Here is a 25,044-nt window from a genome sequence, read left to right on the forward strand (position 1 = left end):
TTATTTTTTTAAATTTGGCCAGTATCAGATTTGAGTGTGAACTGTGAAAAAAAAGTTTCTTATTAGTTCAATTACAGACAAGTACAAACTAATGCCCCGTCCACACAAAGCCAGAGCTTTCCTAATCCGATCTTTTTTTTTCCTCGTTTCAAGAAATATCTGCGTCCACACAAGATAACCGAAGCCAACTGAAAACAATGTAGTATACATGTCAGGCCAGTGTGTGGCGCTGTAATTCTGCCACAGAAATACACTAAAAACGGAAGAGTTGTGGCTAGACGGTGAGGCAAAATCTCACGATAAAATAACAATAAATACATTTGCTACTTAACAGATGTGTTTTATTAGCATCTACACCTACCCCAACCCAAAACACACCCTTACAGTAATGCAGATACGGTATTTAAATGATGCGATATTGATGTGCGCATGCCCAGTGCCCGTAGTTGTATCCCTTAACTCTTTCACCGTGCTGGATGTAGTGTGATGGTATCACCGTTTCAGAAAATATACGGATTAGCTGTACACACGAAAACGGATGATTGTCGTTTTCAGATTCATCCACTCTGGGACCCGGTTTCAGAATATATCGGATTCATGCTTCCAAAACGCCGGATCTGTGACGAAACGCTAATACGGTACAAAATGTATACGTATACAGCTAAACGTGTCTCCGTGTGGATGGGGCCTAATATAAGACATTGTGGTACAGTTCAGAGTATGCAGAACCGAATAACAACATCAACCAAAATATAGAATAAACTTCTATGTCAAAATAATAATAAACAAATAAAAAATTAAAAATATTGTGGCTAGAAGGGGGACGGCAGCAGTCGAAAGTGAGGCAAAATCTCCCTAAAAATAAATAAATGTGCTACTTACCAGATTATGTTTTATTATCTCCTAAACCTACCCTTACAATAATGCAAGCACAGTAATTAAATGACGCAATATTGGTGTGCACATGGCGGTGCCCGTAGCTATGTTTACCGTGCGGGAGGTGGTGTGATGACATCAATCATTCCTCAAAATACACGTAACGGCTGTACACATAAAAACCCAAAGGTGTCGGTTTCAGATTTATCCACTCTGGGATCCGGTTTCAGGCTCCAAAACACTGGATACGTCTGGATGAAACACTGATATGATACAACGTTTTTTATGTGTACAGCAAAACGCATCTAAACGGGGCCTTGGTGAACTTTCAGTGACTGAAAGAAGAGGAGATCCATATCTCTACTTTAAAATCTTCTATCCAGATTAATGCATTTTTATTGCAGTGTGTTTTATCTCACGCTGTCTGTTTTATAAGTCCACCTATTTTTATGCACATTTTGGGATATCTCATCAAAATGCACATCAACTCTAAAACTGTGCATAAAAAAACATATGCATTTGCGTTTGATTTAAAATATATATATAATTATACATATATATATATATATATATATATATATATATATATATATATATATATATAGCAATATAACTAGCTGAACTTGATTGCACTTTGTTTGCATGGTATGAGGAAGAAGTAATTATATACAAAATTACTAAGTACAGTGTCTTCTCCTACATTAATTAGGTGTTGACAGATGTTCTTGTTTTTTAAAGGGAAAGACCAACCAACAACCCAAACTAATAATTAATAAACCCTAATGGCATGCCAAACCTTTTTACATTCTTGTACAGAACAGAATGTTTTTGTCATACAATAGAAGGCACGGCAACCAAAACATTCTTCAAAACATCTTTTGAGTTTCACAGAAGAGTGAAAGTCATACAGGTTAGGAATGACATGAAGGTGAGTAAATGACAACATTTAATAGCAGTACATTTACTTTATGGCATTATAGCTTAAAATCACTGCTTTACACAGAAGTGCATTTCTATATGACAGTGCAATGTTAAATTTGTTAACTGCGTTTGCAGTAAATTCAATAATATCCATCATTATTTGTCCTTTTTGTGTTTTACTTATTCATTTATTTACTCCAAGTTAAGTGCCCTAACCCGAGCAAAAACATTTATGGGGAAAAAGTAGATTTAAAACCGTATCGGTGGTGTAACCCTCGTTCCCTGAAAGAGGGAACAGAGACTTACATCAGAACTGACCAACGAATTGGGGATCATTTTCAGAGACCAATCTTTGAGTGTTTAAAAATGACCCAAGGGAATGCGTTTCACCCATTTCACGCTCCTCCCTGCAGCACGGGTATAAATAAGGAAGTGGAATACCGCATCCTTGCTTTTTCTGCTTAGGAGCCAAAGTGACTTTGCCTTCAGCAGAAGTACAGCGCCTGTGGCGACAGGACGTACAGCGGGGAAACAAGTATTTAGTCAGCCCCCAATTGTGCAAGTTCGCCCACTTAAAAAGATGAGAGAGGCCTGTAATTTTAATCATATTGAACACCAAGTCACGGCTCGCGTCTTCTGATGTTAGTTCAGCATTAAAGAACGATCTCACACTGTTAAATAACAGATATAAGATTCAAATAATATCAAATTTGTCTTTTTTTAAATAATCACAAAAAAACAGAGATGAAAATAAACTTAAGTAAGAAATTAACTTTTATGGTTAAATAAATGTTCAGTAATATCTTCCGAAGATTTTTTAATTTTGGTGCAATTTTTCTCAAAATAATGTTGATATGGCAACTAGTAAATAGACTTAGTTTCTTCATCCTGGCAAGTGTGGAAAGTTTTAACTCATGTGTGTTACAGCTAACCCTGTTCTCCCCTATGTTGTCGATAAAGTTGAATTAAAATTAAATTTCACACCCCTTTCTCCTGTCAAATTTAACAGCCACATAAGGGTAGCCACAGCGTTAGGTTGAGCTTTTTAGGTTGAGTTTTACCAAAGACAGAAAACGTAAGAAAAATGAGGAGCCCAACATGAAAACTTCTGTTCAACAGGGACCGGATTATAATTTTTTCTGATCAAGCGTGTTTGGGAAAACTGTTTAAGACTAATGAATATTGTATCTATTCTGTTTGGAATAGAACAGACAATTTTGTTAAATTAATTGAGAAACATTTTTAAGTGGAGCATTAGTATAGTAACATTTGTAACTGCAAGCATGTCAGTTACAAACACATCCTTTGCAAACAGACTCTGGAATCTGTGTTCTTCTAGGGACCAGTTTATACACCTTTATCAATGCAAAGCAATTTCCTTTTAATATGATTAGTAACTAATTGAATTACACATTTTACCTTAGTAATACAACAATTACATTAATTTTGTAATTTAATAACACAATTTCATTACACTCATCTACACTATGAAAATATTATACAGTATACTTTTTAAAAAAATTGGATCAATATTACATAGCCTAATATTCCAGTAGTTTTTATGACAAATTAAATCTTATTAGTGGAATGTGCTTTTTAAATTTAAGTTGATTTTGAAAAAAAAAATATATATATATATATATATATATATATATATATATATATATATATATATATATATATATATATAATAAATCTATATATATATATATAAATCTAATATATATATATTAGATTTAATGGAAATGACTGTTTATATTTGACTCTTAGTTATGGCTCGCAGGTGATGCTCCTTCGCAATCACGTCCCCGGTCTCACTCGCTCCTCCCATGTCTCTCGCTCGTTCACCTCGCCACATACCATCACACACTGTGTTCAGACTTTACTCCTTAGCCAGAGAGATTGGATTGCTCATATTTGTCTTTTCTCCTAAACTAAACCCTCCAATGGTTTCACACTTGTCTTCTCTAAAGTTTCAGAAGAGATATCACACACTGTGTTCCCTTTCAGTCGGTCATGTTGTAACGTCTACCAGAGGGCTTCGGCGTCTGCCCAGGTGGAAAATAGAAAGAAAACAGGAGGCAAGAAAAATCACGGGTCAAATGAATTGGTAGTCCCACAAGTCTTTATAGGAGTTCGCACAAAAGCACACACTCTTCCCATACATGTAAAAGAGCGGGGGGGGGGGGGGGGGGGGGGGGGGGGGGGGGGGGGAAGGAAAAGAAAACACTCTGAGAAACTTTAGTTTACAAACAAAAGGGGAAAAGTAACATCGTTAAGCTGAAACATCAGTCAGCCGTAGAGCAGTCATCTCTCGTCACACTTACACTCACAACGCGTGCGCGCTCACGTAAGAACAGCGTGCACCATAGAAGACGCTATCTTAAAGGCGTAGCAACATTAACATCATGAACAGTATTCAACATACTTTAGGTGGCCGTTACAGTGTTCGACGTATTCGGAGACAAATGTTAGAATGGCAGAGTTTTTGTCTCAGGAGACAAGTGTGAGAAACAGGAGACTCAAGAAAAAGTCTCCATTTAATGTTAATGCAACCACATTTATGTCTTCAGAAACATTCGAATGGTTAAAGTTTATTTTTTCTTCCCTCTGGGTTGCATATTAATTTCTGTGCATTGAAGATTTAAATGAATAACCCTTGATATTATGAAACATATAATTCTATTTGAAGGATAATTTTAGTATTCATAAAAAATAAATGTAACATGTTTCTCCTAAAATAAAATTGAAGACATCTGAGGTTGGTTGAAAAACATCTTAGACTAGTCTTAAAAAGTTATTTGGGATTTATTTCCCCCCTAAGCCTGATAATAAGGTATTTAAGTCAGTTACTTAAAATGTAGTTTAATTTGAATTGGAAAAGTATTTAAAAGTAATTGAAAAAGTTGCCCTTTGGTTAACTACCACTTAGCATATAGAGCATAGTAAATTAAGAACTACTTTGACTATGTTTATGCAACTGGCACCAGAAGGCAAAGCTGATACCTAAATGACATACAGAGGGGCAAAAAAGTATTTAGTCAGCCACCAAAAGTTCTTCCACTTAAAAAGAGGAGAGAGGCCTGTAATTTTCATTATAAGTACACTTCAACTATGAGAGACAGAATGAGAATAAAAAATCCAGAAAATCCCATTGTCTGATTTTTAAATAATTTATTTGCAAATTATGGTGGATTTACGTTTTCTGTAAGTCGCTACAAGGTTTTTACACACTGTTGCTGGTAGTTTGGCCCATTCCTCCATGCAGATCTTCTCTAGGGCAGTGATGTTTTGGGGCTACATGGATTTTCAACTCTCTCCAAAGATTTTCTATAGGGTTGAGATCTGGAGACTCCAGGACCTTGAAACGCTTCTAACAAAGCTACTCCTTCATTGTCCAGGCTATGTGCTTGGGATCATTGTCATGCTGAAAGACCTAGCCACGTTTCATCTTCAATGCCCTTGCTGATGGAAAGAGATTTTTACATAAAATCTCATGATAAATTGCCACATTCATTCTTTCCTTTACACGAATCAGTCGTCCTGGTCCCATTGCAGAAAAAAAAACAGTCCCAAAGCATGTTTCCACCCCATACACAACAAGTTGAGTTTTTACCAAAAAAGTTCCATTTTGGTTTTATCTGACCATATGACATTTAAATGGTTAACGCTAACTATAATTTATTGGGAATATTATTTTTATTGGAAATTAATTGAAATTCATCTCTTTTTTTCTAAAACAAATCTCTGATTTGTGACACTATAACACTTTCCATCCTGTATGATCTAATTACACATTGCATATATAGCAATTGTGAATAATTAATTAATAATGAAACCATTAAACCAGGGATTGTAAGTGAACAAACAGAGGCTACACATAACAATCAGAAACCCAAAACCAGTGTGACGTCAGTACCACATTTAATAAAATGGCATTAGACAAAAGGCATGTAAAATGTTGTGGGACTAAACTAAAAGTGTGTCAGGACACTCATCAGAGGAACAAGTAACAGCATCAGAGAAGCACAAAGACAAGAGGCCTCAGATTCCTTCACTTGGTCTGGGACAAACTCATCTGTGAACAGGGAATATAATCCAATGAAATCAGAAAATCATAAATCATCAGAAACCTTTATTACAAATGATTCAAATGACAGAAATGTTCACCTGTGTTCCCTCCAGACCACACCAGAGGACCCATGCATATGGAAGCACTGTCATGGAAGTCCAGAGACCTGCCCTCTCTCCGCTGGTGTCCAGAGGCACAGTCCTGATGGAGGAAAGAGCAACATCCAGCTGTGTGAATCCCTGTTAAATATCACTGAACTAACATGAGACAAAGGAGAGTCTCCAGCAGAGGGCAGCAAAAACAAATACATATATAAAATAAAGTATTTAGCAGCCTTGAACATTAATTCTTAAAATCATACCAATAGTGTTTGATCAAGGATTTTCAGATTCATAAACATTTATGAATCAGTCACGTACCACATTAAACTCCATCCATACACAGACAGACTGAGACACTGGCTAATATAATTGATAAATGACATGATTTTTCAAAAATTCATTGAAAAATTATTTCACAACTACAGTACAGTACTAAAGCTACTCATTAAAAATTCACAAATGTATTAATTATGAGAGGTTTTGTAAACTGACCAATGAGCAGCGATTGCTTGACCGAAGGCAAAGGTGAACAGCACAGTGCAGGTAAAGCTTAGTGGAGTTTGCAGTGAAGATAAACATCCTGAAGGAGAAACGGCTGGATGTGGAGACGCCGTTCTGCAGCAGCTCCACTGTGTCGTCATCTGGATTGGGACACCTGAGAATATCTGAAACATTCAAGATCTCTTGCAAATCATCACACATTTACATTCATGTTCAAAAATGGAATCTTGTGCTTTAATTCAGAAATACTGAAACAAAGTACCTAAGGTAATCCCAGAAGAGATATTACTATAATTTATTCAGCAAAAGAGTTACATTAAGTTAAGGCTAAGCTTAAAGGAATTGGGGGGAAAGCAGAGCTTTACTCTGAACGGATGAGGTCCCAGCGGAGGCTGTAATCAGGATCATTCTCAGGTGTAGCCCAACACGTGTCCATCACCAGGGCAAACTGGCGGCTGTCGACCCCCTCAACACGAACTTCCACATGCATCTCCTGGTCGAGCTCTGCATCCACTCTACCAGTGAAGGGCCGGATAAACTCCTCATCCTGATATGGAATCATCCGGACCCGATATCTGCCTTCACCAGCGGGAAGAGTCTTGTGCACAATGCTGATGAAATGTTCAAGAAAAGGTTATATACATACGCTGCAAATTTTGCATAAAATTTTGAAAATTTAAGAGCAAACCATTCTTGGAGTATTTTTGTATATATTTACTCATTTTTATACTGTGCATTAGTTTTTCCTGTTTTAAAGATTCCCACCTCTCCAGTGAGTTGATCTCCACATTCATGGAAAGTGTGTGTGTCTGAGGATAAACACATCTGAAAGAAAGCTTCAGGATTTTCTCTCTGCTGATGAGACCTCCTGACTTCGGTGTCCCCAGAATAAAGTTATCATAGATGAAGTGGGTGCTGTTGGCCTGATGGAACACAGATGTAATATTTGAGCATGTCAAATATTGTACTTACTATCAATTTACCCACAATCTAAAGATGCACAGGGATGCAAACTGTCATGCAACTGACACTCTTCTCATGCAGTGAAAAAAAGTCACAGAGAAAAGACAGACATGACGACAGACAAGACAGATGCAATGTGTAAATATTGTAACATGTTGTCAGTAAACCTAATGATATTCTGTTCAGTTACCATATGCTTTGACAATAACAATACACTTCTTGTGACGTCAGGTCAGGAGTTGCTCCACAGGAATAATTCTCACTCCAAGCTGAACTCATAAGTTGGTAAACCTTCATTATGTATAACTGAAGCGCTTTGTTTGCCAACGACACTGATCATGACTGGGTCTCTTGTGAGTAAACATTATATTAAAACTATTGCTTTCTACATTTCTATACAAGAAAAACTTAATTGCCATCACACATATGATAAAAATGACATTATTTTTGTTTTTTTGTTTTTATATCAAACATTCAGTGACAATCTCAGATGACAGTATTTAATAGCATTGTGTGTAATAGGGCTGCACGACAAATCGCAATAACGAGAAATGGCAAAGGATGCGGTTATCTTATGTTCAGCGTCTCAGTGCAGCAAGGCTGTGATCAGTAGTAATGCTGCTCTGCAAACCAGAGGGCGCTCTCTCGCAGGGTACTCCAAATATATGCTGCAGAAGTACGATAGCACACTTCATTCATGGAAATCCTTGTGGAAATCGCTATGAACATCATCCTATTGGTGAGCTGAATACACAGATTGAAAGGCTTTGATTGATTAAAAATGACTAAATGCTTTTCATATTTGGAAAGATGTTTGACGCGTGTTGCTTTGTCAAATGCATGTTATAAGCAACTCAAACTTGCAGTGCTTTCAGATGGAACAGCATTTACTACTGATCACACTGACAAACTTCGCATAAAAGATAATCAAGGCCTTTGCGTTTTCATAATCACGATAAGCCAAATTGCAATAAGCATGATTTCATGTAAAACGTGATTTATCATGCAGCCCTAGTGTGTAATATATCCTACCACAAGATTTGTACCACAGATGTGTTCATCATTATCAAACTTGAATTCCACTCTGCCATTCCGGACCGTTCCTTTGCAGCTGGGATCATTGAGGTGTAAGACATCAGCTGGAAAACCAGCCTCAAAGAGCTGACAGCGAGACACAGATATGGAGCCAGAGCTGCTTTCACAGGTTTCGGAGAAACCTGAGAGAGGAAAGAAAGGTGATTATATCCTCTCCATTTTGACCTGAAGTTTATTTAAAAAAATAAAAAAGTTAATAGTCACTCCATAATTTCACTCTGTTCTATATTTATTTTTGCTGATTTAGTTTTGACAAATGATCTAACAGTCATTTTTTATTGTCTCCCATTAATATAAATTTAAACAATCATTTTGACCCGCAAGAGAAGGATTTGTTAGAGGATGCGAGGAAAGAATAAGGGCTAATGACTGAAAAATTGTATTACCGAAAGATTCAGAATGTGGTTGTGGTCTGTGATTGTCCTTTTTACATAAACAGCCATAAACGTCATTTTTCATCCCACACCATTCATCCTCAGAGCAGCTGAGATCAGAACAAGGATCTCTCACATCTGAGAGGAAAAGCACAGATAGATGAAATACAACACCACATGAAAAGTAGAACTTCATCCACTTGATCAAATTAACATCCTACTTGTATTGAAATAACTTGGAACTTTATTGTCTCCTCTCTTCTCCCAGACATGAATAATTATCCACAGCGCCCTTCAATAAGACACATGAACCCAAAACGTCTCAGAAACAGCAAAAACTGCCACTGCTAGCTTTGGTGGTCTGCAAAGGAACTAGTTCTACAACTATAGATTTAAAGGTTCAGTGCAGAAAATCTAAGCGGCATCTAGCTGTGAGGTTTGCAAATTGCAACCAACGGCTCAGTCTACCGCTCACCCCTCCCTTTCCAAACACAAAGAGAAGCTATAGTGACCGACACAGGACAAAGATGTCATCGTCTGAGAGCACAGAGTAGCTAGTGCTCTGTAGAGAAGTGTGTCCGTTTAGGGCCACTGTAGAGACATGGCGGCGCATACTGAAAACATATTTGTTATATTGCATTTCTGTTCATATATCCTCATAAAACACACTGGACTTTACACTGATCTGATTTGTTCATGTAAAACAATAACTCCACAGATAACAGTACATTATATTACCAGATGTAGTGTTTGTGGTTGTTGTTTCGCTGGTTGTTTTTTTTGTTGTATTTTCTGCTAATGTACTTTTAGTGCCTTCAGTTGTAGTTTCTGTGGCTTTAGTTTCAGCTATCGCTTCTGTGGCTGTAGTTTTAGTTTCAGCTACTATGGCTGTAGTTTTAGCTGTAGTTTCTGCGGCTGTAGTTTTAGCTGTAGCTTCTGTGGCTGTAGTTTTAGCTGTAGTTTCTGCGGCTGTAGTTTTAGCTGTAGCTTCTGTGGCTGTAGTTTTAGCTGTAGTTTCTGCGGCTGTAGTTTTAGCTGTAGTTTCTGCGGCTGTAGTTTTAGCTGTAGCTTCTGTGGCTGTAGTTTTAGCAGCTGTAGTTTCTGCGGCTGTAGTTTTAGCTGTAGCTTCTGCGGCTGTAGTTTTAGCTGTAGTTTCTGTGGCTGTAGTTTTAGCTGTAGCTTCTGTGGCTGTAGTTTTAGCAGCTGTAGTTTCTGCGGCTGTAGTTTTAGCTGTAGTTTCTGTGGCTGTAGTTTTAGCTGTAGCTTCTGTGGCTGTAGTTTTAGCTGTAGTTTCTGTGGCTGTAGTTTTAGCAGCTGTAGTTTCTGCGGTTGTAGTTTTAGCTGTAGCTTCTGCGGCTGTAGTTTTAGCAGCTGTAGTTTCTGCGGTTGTAGTTTTAGCTGTAGCTTCTGCGGCTGTAGTTTTAGCTGTAGTTTTAGCTGTAGTTTCTGCGGCTGTAGTTTTAGCTGTAGCTTCTGCGGCTGTAGTTTTAGCTGTAGCTTCTGCGGCTGTAGTTTTAGCGGCTGTAGATTCTGTGGCTGTAGTTTTAGCTGTAGCTTCTGCGGCTGTAGTTTTAGCTGTAGCTTCTGCGGCTGTAGTTTTAGCTGTAGCTTCTGCGGCTGTAGTTTTAGCTGTAGCTTCTGCGGCTGTAGTTTTAGCTGTAGCTTCTGTGGCTGTAGTGTTTGTGGTTGTAGTTGTCACTGGTATGACAGTAGTATAGGTAGTGTTTATCTTTACTGGAAACAAAAATAAAAATGACATGTGATTAATGGATAATATGGATGGGATTGTCTCTGTATTTTGTTTTTAAATTATTTTTATTGATATAACATTTTCCTTATGCCAGATGACGCAAGTCAGTCTATACCTTCAGCTTCTACAACAGAGTAAGTAAATAGCTAAATGCCTAAATTACAAATGGGTAAATACTCACCTACACAGTAAGCTCCACAAATCATTGGCCTGAAAATCTCATAAACATAGTAATTTCCAGGACAGGCTTTGACTCTTATAGGGTGGGATGTGAAATAACAGCAGCCAATCCCTGAGGAGACACAGACCTGACGGGTGACCACTCCATCTTCCAGCTGTGGGTGAGATCCGTTTAACCACAGTGGGTAATTAGTGCCACACATGCCGTGATTAACACATGATTCTGGCACCTGAGCATTTTGACCATTGTAGAACAGCCTGTACCAGCCCTTCCAGTCCACATTATAATCACACATGCCATAGTTTTGTTGATCAGAGTTGTCAGTGGCTCTCCAAGGCTCATCCAGACTGGTATAGTTGTAGCAGGGGTCGACACTTAGAGTGGTGAAAGATACTATTAAGGAAAAAATAGAAAGGTGCATTATATACAAAAGAATACATGTATTCAAGATAATTATACATTAATATTTAACAGGACTGCATTAGTAGACACTGCCTACAATATAATTTAAGATAAATGTCAAATATAAATGTATTTATCCTGTATTTTATCTGGAAATAATCCCATTGAGCTATAAATCTCTTCTACCAGGGATTCCTGGTCAAAGTGACAGCACAAAGCAACAAAATAAAATAAATCTAAAGACTTAAATATAAAAACGAAAAATACAAAACATACTGTCCAACACTCTTGTAATTATACTGATTAATATTGACTAAACATATATGACTAAATTAAAAAAATATATATTTATATATAAAGTTGGGACACTGTACAAATTGTGAATAAAAAAGGAATGCAATAATCTCTTAAACTTATTTTTTAGTTTAGAATAATATAATAGACAATATAATATAGATAACTTATCAAAAATGTTGAAAGTGAGACATTTTGAAATGTCATGCAAATATTGGCTCATTTTGGATTTCATGAGAGCTACACATTCCAAAAATGTTAGGACAGGTAGCAATGAGAGCCCGGAAATGTTAAATGTACATACTGTATAAGGAACAGCTGGAGGACCAATTTGCAACTTATTAGGTCAATTGGCAACATGATTGGGTATAAAAAGAGCCTCTCAGAGTGGCAGTGTCTCTCGGAAGTCAAGATGGGCAGAGGATCACAAATTCCCCAATGCTGCAGCAAAAAATAGTGGAGCAATGACAGAAAGGAGTTCCTCTAAGAAAAACTGCAAAGAGTTTAAAGTTATCATCATCTAGAGTGCATAATATAATCCAAAGATTGAGAGAATCTGGAACAATCTGTGCGTAAGGGTCACTACATGGGCTCAGAAATACTTCCAGAAAACTTTGTCGGTGAACACAATCCACCGTGCCAGTCACCATTGCCGGCTAAAAAAGAAGCCATATTTAAACATGATCCAGACGCGCAGGCGTTTTCTCTGGGCCAAGGCTCATTTAAAATGGACTGTGGTAAAATGGAAAACTGTTCTGTGGTCAGACGAATCAAAATTAAAAGTTATTTTTTGGAAAACTGGGACATCATGTCAACCTGAAAAAAGAGGACAAGGACAACCCAAGTTGTTATCAGCACTCAGTTCACATGGCCTTGCCCCAACTTTTTGCAGATGCCATGAAATTTAAAATCACCTTATGTCATCCATGTTGTATTCTGAATAAAATATTGAAATTTGACACTTCCACATCATTGCATTCTGTTTTTATTCACAATATAAACATGAATTATAACATAAAGTCAAACATGAACATGATTTTTTCAAATAAACCTCCAAAAGGTTTCTAGAAAATTTAAAGATCGGAGCACTTCTAGCATCAAAATACTCTGCATTTCATTCCATAGCCTAGGAGCATAAGAGGAAAAAGTTTTGCCAATACGAGAATACGATCTAGGCACAATTAAAAGTAATTTAGAAGATGATCTGGTTTTTTAGTGAAGATAGAGTTTCATGCATATAGATCATATCACCATAAATGAGAATGAATGTACCTGCACAATATACAGGAGCTGGGATTGAAAGAGCCGGCCTGGTAAATTTGTAGACATAATAATTTCCAGGACAAGCTTTGACTTGGATTGGGTTGGATCTGTAGCGACGGCACTGACTATATAGAGAGCCGTAAATTTCACGAGTAACAACTCCATCTTCTAGCCGAGGATGAGAGCCACCAAGCCACAGAGCAATATAACCTCCACATGACATGTAAGGCGCACACCACTCAGGCATCTGAGCACTTGATCCAATCCTGAAGAGTCGATACCAGCCATCCCATTCTACACGAGTGTCATCATGACTAGATATAGATCCATACGCAGACCAGTAACTGAGTGGGCTTCTCCAGTTGTTGTCGAGTATGTTGTAGTTATTGCATGGGTCATAATCTGTGTTAGATGAAGACCAAAACAGACATAGTTATTTTTCAATAAGGAACTTCACAAGTGTGAATATGAATCAGTCAAACACAGTAATCATGAAACTCTTAAATTACTCATACACATCATGACCGTGTAATAGTGATGCAACACGTTTATGCAAAAAGGTCACTTTTTACTGTATCAGAACTTTCATTAAATAGATCATTAAAGAGGCGAATTATAAATCATGTTCATGTAGCCTGACAAGCCAGACCCACATCAAGATGTTTGGTCTGGGAACTCATTGACAGCTCAATCTGAGGGGCGGATAAACGGTCGTCTTTCAAACTCCCTCTACATGCGATAGGATAGCGCTACAACCAACCAGAGCAACGAAGAAGCGGAGCCAGTTGGCAGATTAAACTTTCGCCGTATCCAGTCGGCAAAACTCTGAACACATCGTCATGCCTTAAGAATGACTTCAGTGCCGTTCTTTGTTCTTTTCTCAAAGAAAAGCTTAACTCTTCTAACATGTCTTCCAGAGTAGCGGCCAAAGCTGATTCGAAAGGCAGCCATTCGCCAGCTTCTTTGTTTTCAAGTAGCATGCGGAACCGTTGCAACTCTGCCGTCATTATGTTAAGCCCTGCCCACCGACTCTATACATGATGTGATTGGCCTGACCAGAGTTTGTGTTTTTCAGCTGGCAAGTCTATGGAGAGTTGCTAGACGACACCGGCTCCAAATTAGATTTGCTGCCACTTGGGTGTGTCTAGATTTCTAGGCTAATGATCATGTTCATACATTTATCACTGTTGCTGGTCAAGGACTGTATAAGCTCATTTGTATATTTACAACTTACTCAAGGTGATGCTGGATCCAGTGAATATATCTGGGCTCACTGTAGAAACCACCTGTGAAATAGTGCTGACATCTAAAAAGAAGGAAATTCATGTAATGACAGAAATCATTTTAAAACATTTACAAGACTTCAAAAAAAATTATATATAAGTACCTGTGCAATATCCTGAACAGTATTCCTGTGGATTCACAAGTTCATAGACATAGTAATTGCCTGGGCACGCTTTCACTCTGATGGGTCTTGTCTTGTAATAACAGCAACTTCCCAAGTGATATCTACCACAGACCTCCCTGATCACCACTCCATCCTCTATCTGAGGGTGAGGACCATTGAGCCACAGATTATAGTTTGTATTACAGGTGAATGAACTAACACAGGTCTCTGACATCCGGATGTCCATTTCATTGTAGAAGAGCCGGTACCAGCCATTCCAGGAGAAACGTTCATCACAAACGTTATCTCCACTTTCATTGTTGGCTCTCCAGGGACGATCCAGAGACTCATAGTTAAAGCAGGGATCACTGCTGATGTTCTGGAAAGCAACTGTCATGGAAAAAAGGGGAAAATAGTAGAAGTATTTTAGTATTTTTACACCTTAAATAAATAATGACGGTGTGTTGTGACATGCCTTCAAACACTTTTTGTGTGATTGGATAATATCATTGAAATGCATTCATGTAACTTTTTTCTCCAAACACTTTCTATCTAATTTAAGTCACATTTAAAAGCTTAAAACAACTGCATTTTAGGTTGAGTTTCCTAAAGACTGAAATGTTCTTTCAGATCATTAATTGCTGTTTGTTTGATAAGCCCAACATGAAAACTGCTGGCTCAACAACATAATGTCTAGCTGTCTTGAGACTAGCTGTAATATTCTGTTCAACAGGGACCGGATTAATATTCCTGTTTTCATGTTCAGGAAATATTGCTCTGATTCTTTTAGGAAGAGAAATGGCACTGCACTTTTAAGTTCAGTTTAAATTAATTGAATAACATTTGCATAGCATTTGTATGAAATACAATGTAACTCACAAAAAACATATTTTGTAAACAGACTCTATAACTTCACCTGCACAGTATGAAGGCATGGGGATCGACACATCTGGCTTGACAAGTTCATAGACGTAATAATCTCCTGGACAGGCTTTGACTTGAATGGATGTGGATCTGTAGTTGCCACACAAGTTATATGTTCCCATGACTTCACGGGTCACCACTCCATCCTCAAGTGTTGGATGAGAACCATTGAGAGACAGTCCAGTGTAACCACCACATCCAGCATTACTCACACACCACTCAGACATCTGAGCACTTTCTCCATTTAAATACAGCCGATACCAGCCACTCCAGTCAACAAGTGTGTCATTACGTCCAGAGTATTGATATGGGTTTTGTATGTTTCTCCAGGTTTCATCCAGAGTTTTAAATTCATAGCATGGATCAGAGCTGGAAGTTGTTGATTCTGAGAGAAGGAAGAAAAAGGAGACGGTCTGTGATGAAACAGTCACATACCAGAATGTTTCAAATGTCTCACTAATTAAAACACTCAATTCTACTCATCAGCTTCTTAAGCCCTATTAACACGAGATTAGTATTGTCTGGGGACCTTGTGTGATTTAAAAATTACTAAAATTACCTAAATCTGAATTTTGCATGGAGCATTCACACTGGATAAGCAAAGCCTGTGATTTTACTTGAATTTACTGACTTGTCTCCCGAATATGACGTCAAGACTTATAACTGTTTGTTTTTTTCATATTATATATATATATATAGTTGTATGATCCTTATTACCACAGGCTGCTATATGTTAGGCTTGCTGCGATAGTCTGTGTTACGTTACATCACATTCTCACCATCCTTTTGATTTTTTTACAGTAATACAAATTATTTAGTTCAGTTAGAGAACAGATGCTAAATTTAAAAACTGAACTGAGCACAGACCAGCAGCATGAATCAGATTTCATCACGAGAGTGAGGAGCTGACAATATGACGGTTTTTGTGTTTTTCTTTAAGAATAATATTGAACACACCATTCAAGCAGTTCCCTCCAAAACTGGTGCTAATTTTAAAGTGAAACTGTAATGTGTCGCACAGGCATTCAAAAGTGCAGGTTATGAACGCAGACTCCATGTTATCTTTACTTAAACAAATCAAGTAATCTTGACTTAATTATACTAGATAAGTCCAGAAACTCAAAAACATAAGTTAGTATAACTTATTAACCCTAAGATTTCAAGTTGTATGAACTCAAAATCATAATTAATTAAAATAGCTCACTCTGGTCTTGCTTTGATGTGACCATGCAAGAAGTTCTGACTGGCAACAGGAGTACTAATTCACTAATTGGTGGACATTTACAAAAGGCGGTCCTTTTCGCCTCGTCTGTTGCTGGTTCAAATTAAGATGGAGACCTTTTCATTGTGTGCAATCTTAAATTCAGTAACTAAAAATTTGTAAGTTACTAAACCTAACAATAATGTGTGATTGCCTCAATTTTTTTAGTTCTGGTAACTTATTCGGGTTAACAGTGTTGCGAAAGATGGATAAAAAATGTGCACAGGAAACAAAAGCCTTGCAAAAACTATACACTGTAAAAAAAATGTGTTGATTTTTGTTGGTTTATCTTAAAAAAGTAAGTAACCTGGTTGCGTTAAAATGTTGTGTTTATTGAACTTAAAAATTTGAGTTGATACAATGAAGGAAATTTGTTCAATAAATAGAAACTCATAATATTTTGGTATCTGAACCACATAAAACATGTGATAAATCATGAAAATAGCAGTATTTGGCATGTTTCACTGCGTCATCAGAAATAAAACACACAATTTCCCAATATGCTTACAAAATCTTTAAATAATATTTTAATAAAGGTTGTCGAATCTCCAAATGTTCATTGTATTAACTCAACATTTTAATTTCAATGAACTCAAAATTTTAAGGCAACCAGGTAACTTTTTTTCTAAATAATTTTTTACAGTGTACACAACTCGCCTAATCCTGGCCAGATTTATAGAGATACTGATTCGCACAGCACTAATATTATCACAGGACATTCCGTGTTCAGCAAAATTTGTATGGTAGGTCATTTGCCGGGGGAATTTTTACTTTTACAAATTACAGACAGGATTAAGATCACAGACATCCTCTGCAATTAGGTCACCACATTGGAAAAAACAAAAAAGTCACAGCCTGAAATTTTTAAGTACAATCGACTTGGATATTATAGTTATTTTAACTTAGATTATTTTAAACTGACTTTAAAAAATGAGTTGCATTTTGTACAACTTATTAAAAAAAAATTAACATTTCTTAACTTATTTTGATGAGTTAAAACAATGTAAAAACACATGCTGTCATAACTTATTGAACATATAATTTTTTACAGTGCAGGTTAATACTAATCCCATGCGAATAGGGCTTTAGTGTGTTAAATAGAGATAGGCCTATACCGAAAACATTCTGGGAGGTGTCCTGAGAACCGGAGTTGAGAAACATTTAAAACCAAGAAAAAGATAAAGAGTGTTTTCTGGGATCTGTATCTATATCTGAATGCTCCTTGGGTATTTGCACAAATAGTTTATTTCTATATGAATATTTAATGCAATAAATTAACAATTTGAATAACTACTGTTGGCCTGGAGCTTGCATCTGCGAAAGATACAAAAAAAAGCATAAAATGTTCATATGAGTCACATATTTGAGGTCTAAATAACTACATTCCCGCCTGAAAAACTCATAAAAATAAGTTTCATGACACAATAACTGTAGTATTTGTAAGAAAAAAAAGGAAAAAAAAGAAGAAAAGAAAAACATGACAGTTGCCACAAGCAGAGTGATACAAACAGTTATTTGAAAGTGCAGATACTGTGAGAATATACCACGGCTGGAAAAAGCTCTCAGAATCAGATTCGAGAACCAGAATGTTGTATACTGTTGTATACATTTCTATATAAACCTAAATTGTTAGCGTGGCTGTCACAAATATAAAATTACTAAATGTGCATCAAACTGCAACACAAATTATACATTTCATCAAGACTCATCCAATGAAATCAAGACTGTTTAACATGTTGTGCAAAGATGGGTCAGATTGAAATTAGACGAATGTAACAAAATGTAAGAACTAATCCTACATCACAACTCAATGTGTATATGCAGTACTGTAGCCCACCATAATGTATTGATAATAATGAATTAATGATTAAGTTAGATGAATATTGAAGTAAATTATTAGTGCCAACTTAAATTATAAGTTGTAAGCTTTTATTAATTTCAAAATAAATTAAGCCTAAATATTAGGGGTGTCCCCGACTAATGGGTCCTGCACACTGTGCGATGTTTCAAAATCCTTTGCGAATGTCCCTTGTCAGACTGTACGAACATGATCCCCGATGTAAGCCATGTCACACTGTAAGATCTCAGTTGGCATTAATGTCAGACTGCACGATAGTGAAGGTGCGCTTAAAACGGACGCGCGCATGAAAACTCCTCCGGAGTTTTATATCATCAATGAATGAAGCGTTCGGTGACGGTGAGCTGCATTACACGCGGGACTGAAATGCTGGCTACAAAGAAATCTCTAGCTCTCGTTTTGGTCAGAGTTTGTCTTGAAAAACGGAGATATTTGACTTTTGTTGTAGGAGAAGTCACACTGCAGGATTGTGTGCCAAATCTTCTGACACTGCCAGAATTTCGTCTGAGGTAAAATTTGATCGCAGCGCTCATTAATCGGCTGCCGGTGAACATGTCAAACTAACGACCAAAGACGTCAGATTTTAGCCTAGGATCTGAGGAATCTTTTAGGATTTGCTAAATTTGTCTCAGACGGCCAAATCGTGGCCAAAATCACACAGTGTGCACCGGGCTTAAGGATTTACACATTCAAATCTGAATTTTCGAATCTCTCTATGGTCGACTGATAGTCGAATTATCTATTGTGTGTGTAAACCATAGACCACAAAAAAATTAACGGTATTACAGGGTGGCAAGGGCAGGAGACTAGTCAGCAGGAGGCTAAGACAATTTTTATTTTACTTTACACACGGCACGCAGCCACCACTTTTAATAAAATGATCAAAACTAAGCTACACTACACATTAGTAAATTAACTTTTCTTTCATAACATTTAAAAGCCGCGATCGAAACACAGAACATCACACAAATATATAAAAGAACATTTTGATAAATAAACCTAAAAAAATACTTGCCTATAGAGAACACTTTGAGTGCGTTTATATGTGCGTTCTTAAGCCGATTGTGCCTGAAGGGGATCGCACACCGGACTGAAGCTCAGCGCCCTTATGCCTAGTTACTGTCAGATTATGCGATTTTTACTCCTAAAATCTTGTCGTGTCCTGGACTAGAAGCATGTCAGACTACACGTTGCTACTCGACCAATCATCGCTTGTTGTCACGACGTGCGTGATGTCATCAACTTTCAGAAAGCGTAAACAAACGATGTTTGAAGCAGCGTGTTTTGGCTGTTTTATGTTTAGAAAAGCGCAAAAATAGAAAGAAAACCCATGAAGCTGGTATTGAATGATATTATGATAACAAAAACATAATCTATGTAGGGATCCTCTCCGTAATGTCCGATCCGAGCCTGTCAGCAAGAAATAATTGTATTATAATAGACGTACATTGACTGCTCAAACTGCTAAAAGATTAGCCTATCCCGGATAATGGCTGCAGACGGACTCGATTATGTATATAACACACTCATATACATAATCATACACACTCTCACTCTCATAGACACTCACTCATACATCCACTCACTCACAAATGCAAACAAACTCATATACATAATCATACACACTCTCACTCCCATAGACACTCACTCATACATGCAAACAAACTCATATACATAATCATACACACTCTCACTCTCATAGACACTCACTCATACATCCACTCACTCACAAATGCAAACAAACTCATATACATAATCATACACACTCTCACTCTCATAGACACTCACTCATACATCCACCCACTCACTCACTCACTCACACATGCAAACAAACTCATATGCATAATCATACACACTCTCACTCATAGACACTCAATCATACACCCACTCACTCACACATGCAAACACACACTATATAGTACATTCACAAAATGTTTATACAGCTACCCACTCATATACCCTGACACAGACACACTCATCCACTCACTCACACATACACAAACAAACATACTTATACATACTCTCACACATAAATATATTGCATACACACACAGATATGTGTACAGCTACACACTCATATACACTCACACATACACACTCATACATACACCCACTCACTCACACATACACATATACTGTACATACTCACTTACAGATGTTCGTACAGCTACACACTCACATACACGCAGTCTCATTCAAACATACACACACACTCGTACATCCTCAGACAAACATACTCATACACACTCAAAGATGGTTTTACAGCCACACACACACACACACACACACACACACACACACACACACACACACACCGCTGAATTAACATACGTATTTTAATTCACAGACGACATTTTATTCACTGCACATACATATACTCAATGAATATGTACAAATAGTAATATGTAAATTGTACCATTTAAGAATGGAGTGATGCCGTTTATGGACTTTGTTGAGATAAGGTTATTTTCACAATAAAAGATTGTAGGTAATTAACATTGCATTCTTTCATTTTCAGGACATTCAATCATGACAGCATCCATTGAGGGAAATGCTCTCTTGACTAGAGCTTGTTCAGAGGCAAGTTAATTTCTTTCTGCATTTCACTTCTGTATTGTAATTAAATCAGGTGTGCAACAGTTTAGTAAGAATTTAAAGTTGGAGGATGGGAGGAATTTTGTAAATCATATTTATTGACTGGTATGATGTTGCTAACAGGTTCCTGAATCAACCCTGAAGATGGAAATGCCAGACAGATGAGTTCTACTGCCATGGAGTCAGCAAGAGGACCAAGAGGATGGTGCTGAGGAAGGTGACGGCCATCAACCCACATGTCAATTGTTTGAATGGAAAACTTCAAATTGAAGCCTACACCCACCAACCACTGTTAGTGGGACGCTTGTTGTTTTTGTTGGGTTTTTAGTTGTTGTTGCTCACCTGTCATTCTTTTACCCAACCCAATCTTCCAAGTTCTCTTTTCTTGTATGTTTTTGTTTAATTTACATTTGTGCACACTTAAAGGGATAGTAGACCCAAAAATTAAAATTCTGTCATCATTTACTTTTTCTTCATGTTGTTTCAAACCTGTGTAAGTTTCTTTGATCTGTTGAACACAAAAGAAGATATTTTGTAGAATGTTGGTAACCAGACAGTTGACGGCACCCATTGACTTCCATAGTTTTTTTTTTCCTACTATGGAAATCAATGGCTACTTCAACTGTCTGGTTACCAACAGTCTACAAAATATCTTATTTTGTGTTCAACAGATCAAAGAAACTTACACAGGTTTGAAACAACTTGAAGAAAAAGTAAATGATGACAGAATTTTAATTTTTTTGGGTTAACTATCCCTTTAACAGCCATACCTGTCAATTGCTGATGAACTTAACATGCAATGGTTTTAAATGAAATGGTTTTAACAGTTTGACTGAATAAAAACAATATTTTTGACAAGAACATTGTTTGGATTGTCTTTTGATTAGCAGGTATTCTGCAGTAACAAATTGTTATATTGCTTCCTATAGATGTATAATAACTACATTTATTATATAATTCTAATATAATATTAGTAGTAGTAGTAGTAGTCTTTATTTTGAAAAATAAATAATATTTAGCAGTAATGTATCAATATAGATATTACAGTACAATACCATATAATTACAGCATAAGCAAGCCAAAATGGCAAAAATACAGTAAAATACTGTTTTGTAAATATACAGTAATATTTCTATGTACTGTAAATTGAATTACAGTACAGTTACTGTAAATCAAAAATACAGTAACTTGCTGGCAACCGTGCTGCCAGTAATGTACTGTAAAAATACAAGAAAATTGTTAACAGTGCAACAAAGGACATGTTCCTGGCTTGCTGGAAGAGGATATTATGGGCTGTCAATCCTCCAAAGAGAACTTGAGGTAAAATATTGTTCTTTTTATATTAAATATTTAGTTATTAGCCAGTAGTAAAAGCTTGCCACCACAACGTATTTGTAAAACATCTTTTAAGCTTACATTCCAGTAACGTTACTCACCGGGCAGGAATACTGTTGCCACAGCTCCACGAACCTTTCCTCCATTTTATAATTCCACCTAAAGTTAGCCGCTCCGTCATCTCTCATGCATTTCGCAGTGTTTGAAAGCTGTGTATGAAAACTGTCTGTGATCCGGTTGGTCAGCGTCACACATGACAGAACCCGTCGTGAAGTTTAAAAAAATTAAACATGCTAGTCTTTTTGTCATGACGTCGTGAAATATCGCAGACGCGAATTCGGTTGTCGTATACTATGACACACTCTACGAGATGAAACAACCGATTCTTGCATCCCGACGTCCATTATTGTTTACGAATCCCTACGACACCTTACGTCAAACAGATCGTGCCAAATTCGGGCTAATATCATGTAGTCTGAACCAGGCAAGGGGCGATCGCTCATGGCCACAACACGTCTCTATATAACACTAATATTGAGCACCATATTGCCTAAATGGTATGATCCTCGTTTCATAAAACCCGCAAAGATTCGACCTTGAGATCAGTGGTTGAATCCGGTCCTGCATATCGATGCATCGAATCTTCAACTATTAGGGGTCACCCCTACTAAATATCATTCATGCAGGAGTTTTGTGTGTTGATGGTTTTGGGAATACATCCAAAATTTTACAAATCACTAATTTTCAACCTTAAGAGCTTTAGTTCTTGAGATTAAGATTTATATTATACATCCATTTACATGTCAGCCGACTGTGAAAATATTTGCAGACTGACTGAACTCTGACACTTTTTCTGTGAAGAACATGAACAACACGATTCACAAATGTTCATAATAAACATTCCCATTTTTAATAGACAAATTAAGGATAATGATTTAATATTGGGAAATTATTCTGTCAGTTCACAGACAGATCCTAAAACACTCACCATTAATCATCAGCAGAGGCACACACAGTAAGATCAAAAACCTCATCATGATGAACAGCACCTACACACACACACACACACACACACACACACAGCATGAAACATTCACTTATATTCATCTTTCTTTTTGTTTATTGTGCAGGCTTAAATTAAAATGTTCACAGATATTATAAAAGATCATTTAGATCGGTCAAAAGCTGGGTCAAGTGAAGAGAAATAACTTTACCTGAGATCAGAGCAAACTCAGGTTTCTTCATCCGCTCAATACAGTGATTCTGAACTGCTGCTCTCACAATCTCATCAGTGCCTTTAATAACTGTAGGAGGATCTTTACTGGAAAAGGACAAATCTCTAAACAATACCTTGAAGAAGTGTTTCATTTCTCGTTATGTTGTTAGAGATTGTATCGATGCTCTGTTGTGTTCTAGCCGCTCTGATATTACAGTGAAAACAATAGGTGATGTATATGTTGACCTAAAATCAGATCATGTTTCTGTTGGATCTGTAAGATTCCCAGCAACAATATATATAAATATAGAATACAATCATAACAGGAGAAGGATGCGACACTTTGGAAATTTCAGAATGAAGGTGTGGACAATTAAATGCTTTGTTGTAAACAGGTTGAAAAGAAAAGACTACAAAACACTTTAAGAATGAAGGCAAAGAATTAAGAGTGAAAAACCAGGAACCCTTTAGTCTCCTGTGCCAACATTTTCCAGAACTGCAATCTACCCGAGTCTCCAGAAATACAAGGTGGCATTTTTAGCTCTCATCAACAATTACATCACCTATAAATGATTATCTACAATCTTCATAGTATTTAAAACTGATGTGGTTTGGAATTGGTGAAATGTTCTTGGGAAGAAAAAAATATATGGTTAAAATATCAACAGGTTCACGCTGTATGATTTTGGACATGGTTTGGCCGTCTCCTCAAGGATTCCTCTGATGTGAAGTCTTTGATGACAACAGACATCCCACAGTGTGACATGGTGTTCATACATTGACCAGCAACAGTCGTAAAGGACTTTAAATTATAAATCCTACAGTGTGCACTCAGATATAATTACACAAGCACTGAATATATGACAAATTAATTGTTTTATCACATTACCATGGCATCCTTGCTCAAGTTGTTAAAGTGATTAAATATAAATCTACACCATGATATAACCAGCCAAAAGGTCTCACGTCAGTAGTTTAATCATTTATTGAGCACTAGTAGACTAATCACTACATGTTTAAAACAATTACATCTGATAAGAACATTCACATATGGCCATGTCACACGGCATGACCATACCCAACATTTCATTAAGTATAAGGGTAACAAGTTCTTACTGTTCTACTCTCACACAACAGTCCATTCAGAAAATCACAGAAAATATTGCAAATGATTTTTGACGCAGCCTAAAGCAACTTTCAGGAGTGTATGTGCTCGGACATGAACATACTGAACTTCCTCTAGACTCTTGCCTGCGTTTCCAGCTACTTTAAGGGCTTTAGTGAGATATTCTAAACGAGTGTTAGACTGCTTGGAAATGAACATATTGAATGCAGCCTTGCAACTTTTCTGTTTTTCTTCACATTATTTAATTAAACTAAAACTAGAACAAAACAAGAAGTTACAGTATTTGAGCAATGACTGAATCTCAGTTGTTCTTTATCACAAAGAACAATTCAAACAGTGCATTAACAATCTTTAAAGCATTTAAATTAATTAACCAAGTTATAGAAAGGAAAGGAGTCACAGGAATGATCCTTTCAATAATTTTGCATGATTTAAATAATCATTCATTTGTTATTATAGCATGTCTTCTTATGTAATATATATATATATATATATATATATATATATATATATATATATATATATATATATATATATATATATATATAT

The 25,044-nt window shown here is 36.7% G+C and overlaps 1 protein-coding gene across 1 annotated transcript; it reads right to left on the bottom strand.

Moving 5' to 3' along the window:
* Positions 1 to 5,771: 5,771 nt before the first annotated feature.
* Positions 5,772 to 23,521, bottom strand: LOC137055718 (uncharacterized). Its single transcript, XM_067429598.1, has 14 exons — positions 23,368 to 23,521; positions 15,097 to 15,489; positions 14,181 to 14,570; positions 14,028 to 14,099; positions 12,803 to 13,195; positions 10,835 to 11,227; positions 10,575 to 10,637; positions 8,916 to 9,050; positions 8,467 to 8,651; positions 7,237 to 7,394; positions 6,837 to 7,082; positions 6,463 to 6,625; positions 5,968 to 6,070; positions 5,772 to 5,875 (listed from the first exon to the last, which is right to left on the bottom strand). Exons 1-14 carry the CDS (start codon positions 23,519 to 23,521, stop codon positions 5,772 to 5,774), a joined length of 2,952 nt encoding a protein of 983 aa, XP_067285699.1.
* Between the last annotated feature and the right edge of the window lie 1,523 nt (positions 23,522 to 25,044).

The sequence above is a fragment of the Pseudorasbora parva genome, chromosome 21 (genome assembly GCF_024679245.1).
Source record: "Pseudorasbora parva isolate DD20220531a chromosome 21, ASM2467924v1, whole genome shotgun sequence".
Taxonomy (NCBI): domain Eukaryota; kingdom Metazoa; phylum Chordata; class Actinopteri; order Cypriniformes; family Gobionidae; genus Pseudorasbora; species Pseudorasbora parva.

What these genes read in the sequence shown, in the direction of transcription:
- LOC137055718 (XM_067429598.1), bottom strand. Translation starts at nt 23,521, where the DNA reads ATGAAACACTTCTTCAAGGTATTGTTTAGAGATTTGTCCTTTTCCAGT. An exon ending in TGAGTTTGCTCTGATCTCAG is followed by an intron (nt 15,490 to 23,367) that starts GTAAAGTTATTT and finishes TCCTTCTCTCAG; the next exon opens with AATCAACAACTTCCAGCTCT. An exon ending in CTGTTCAGGATATTGCACAG is followed by an intron (nt 14,100 to 14,180) that starts GTACTTATATAT and finishes CCTTCTTTTTAG; the next exon opens with ATGTCAGCACTATTTCACAG.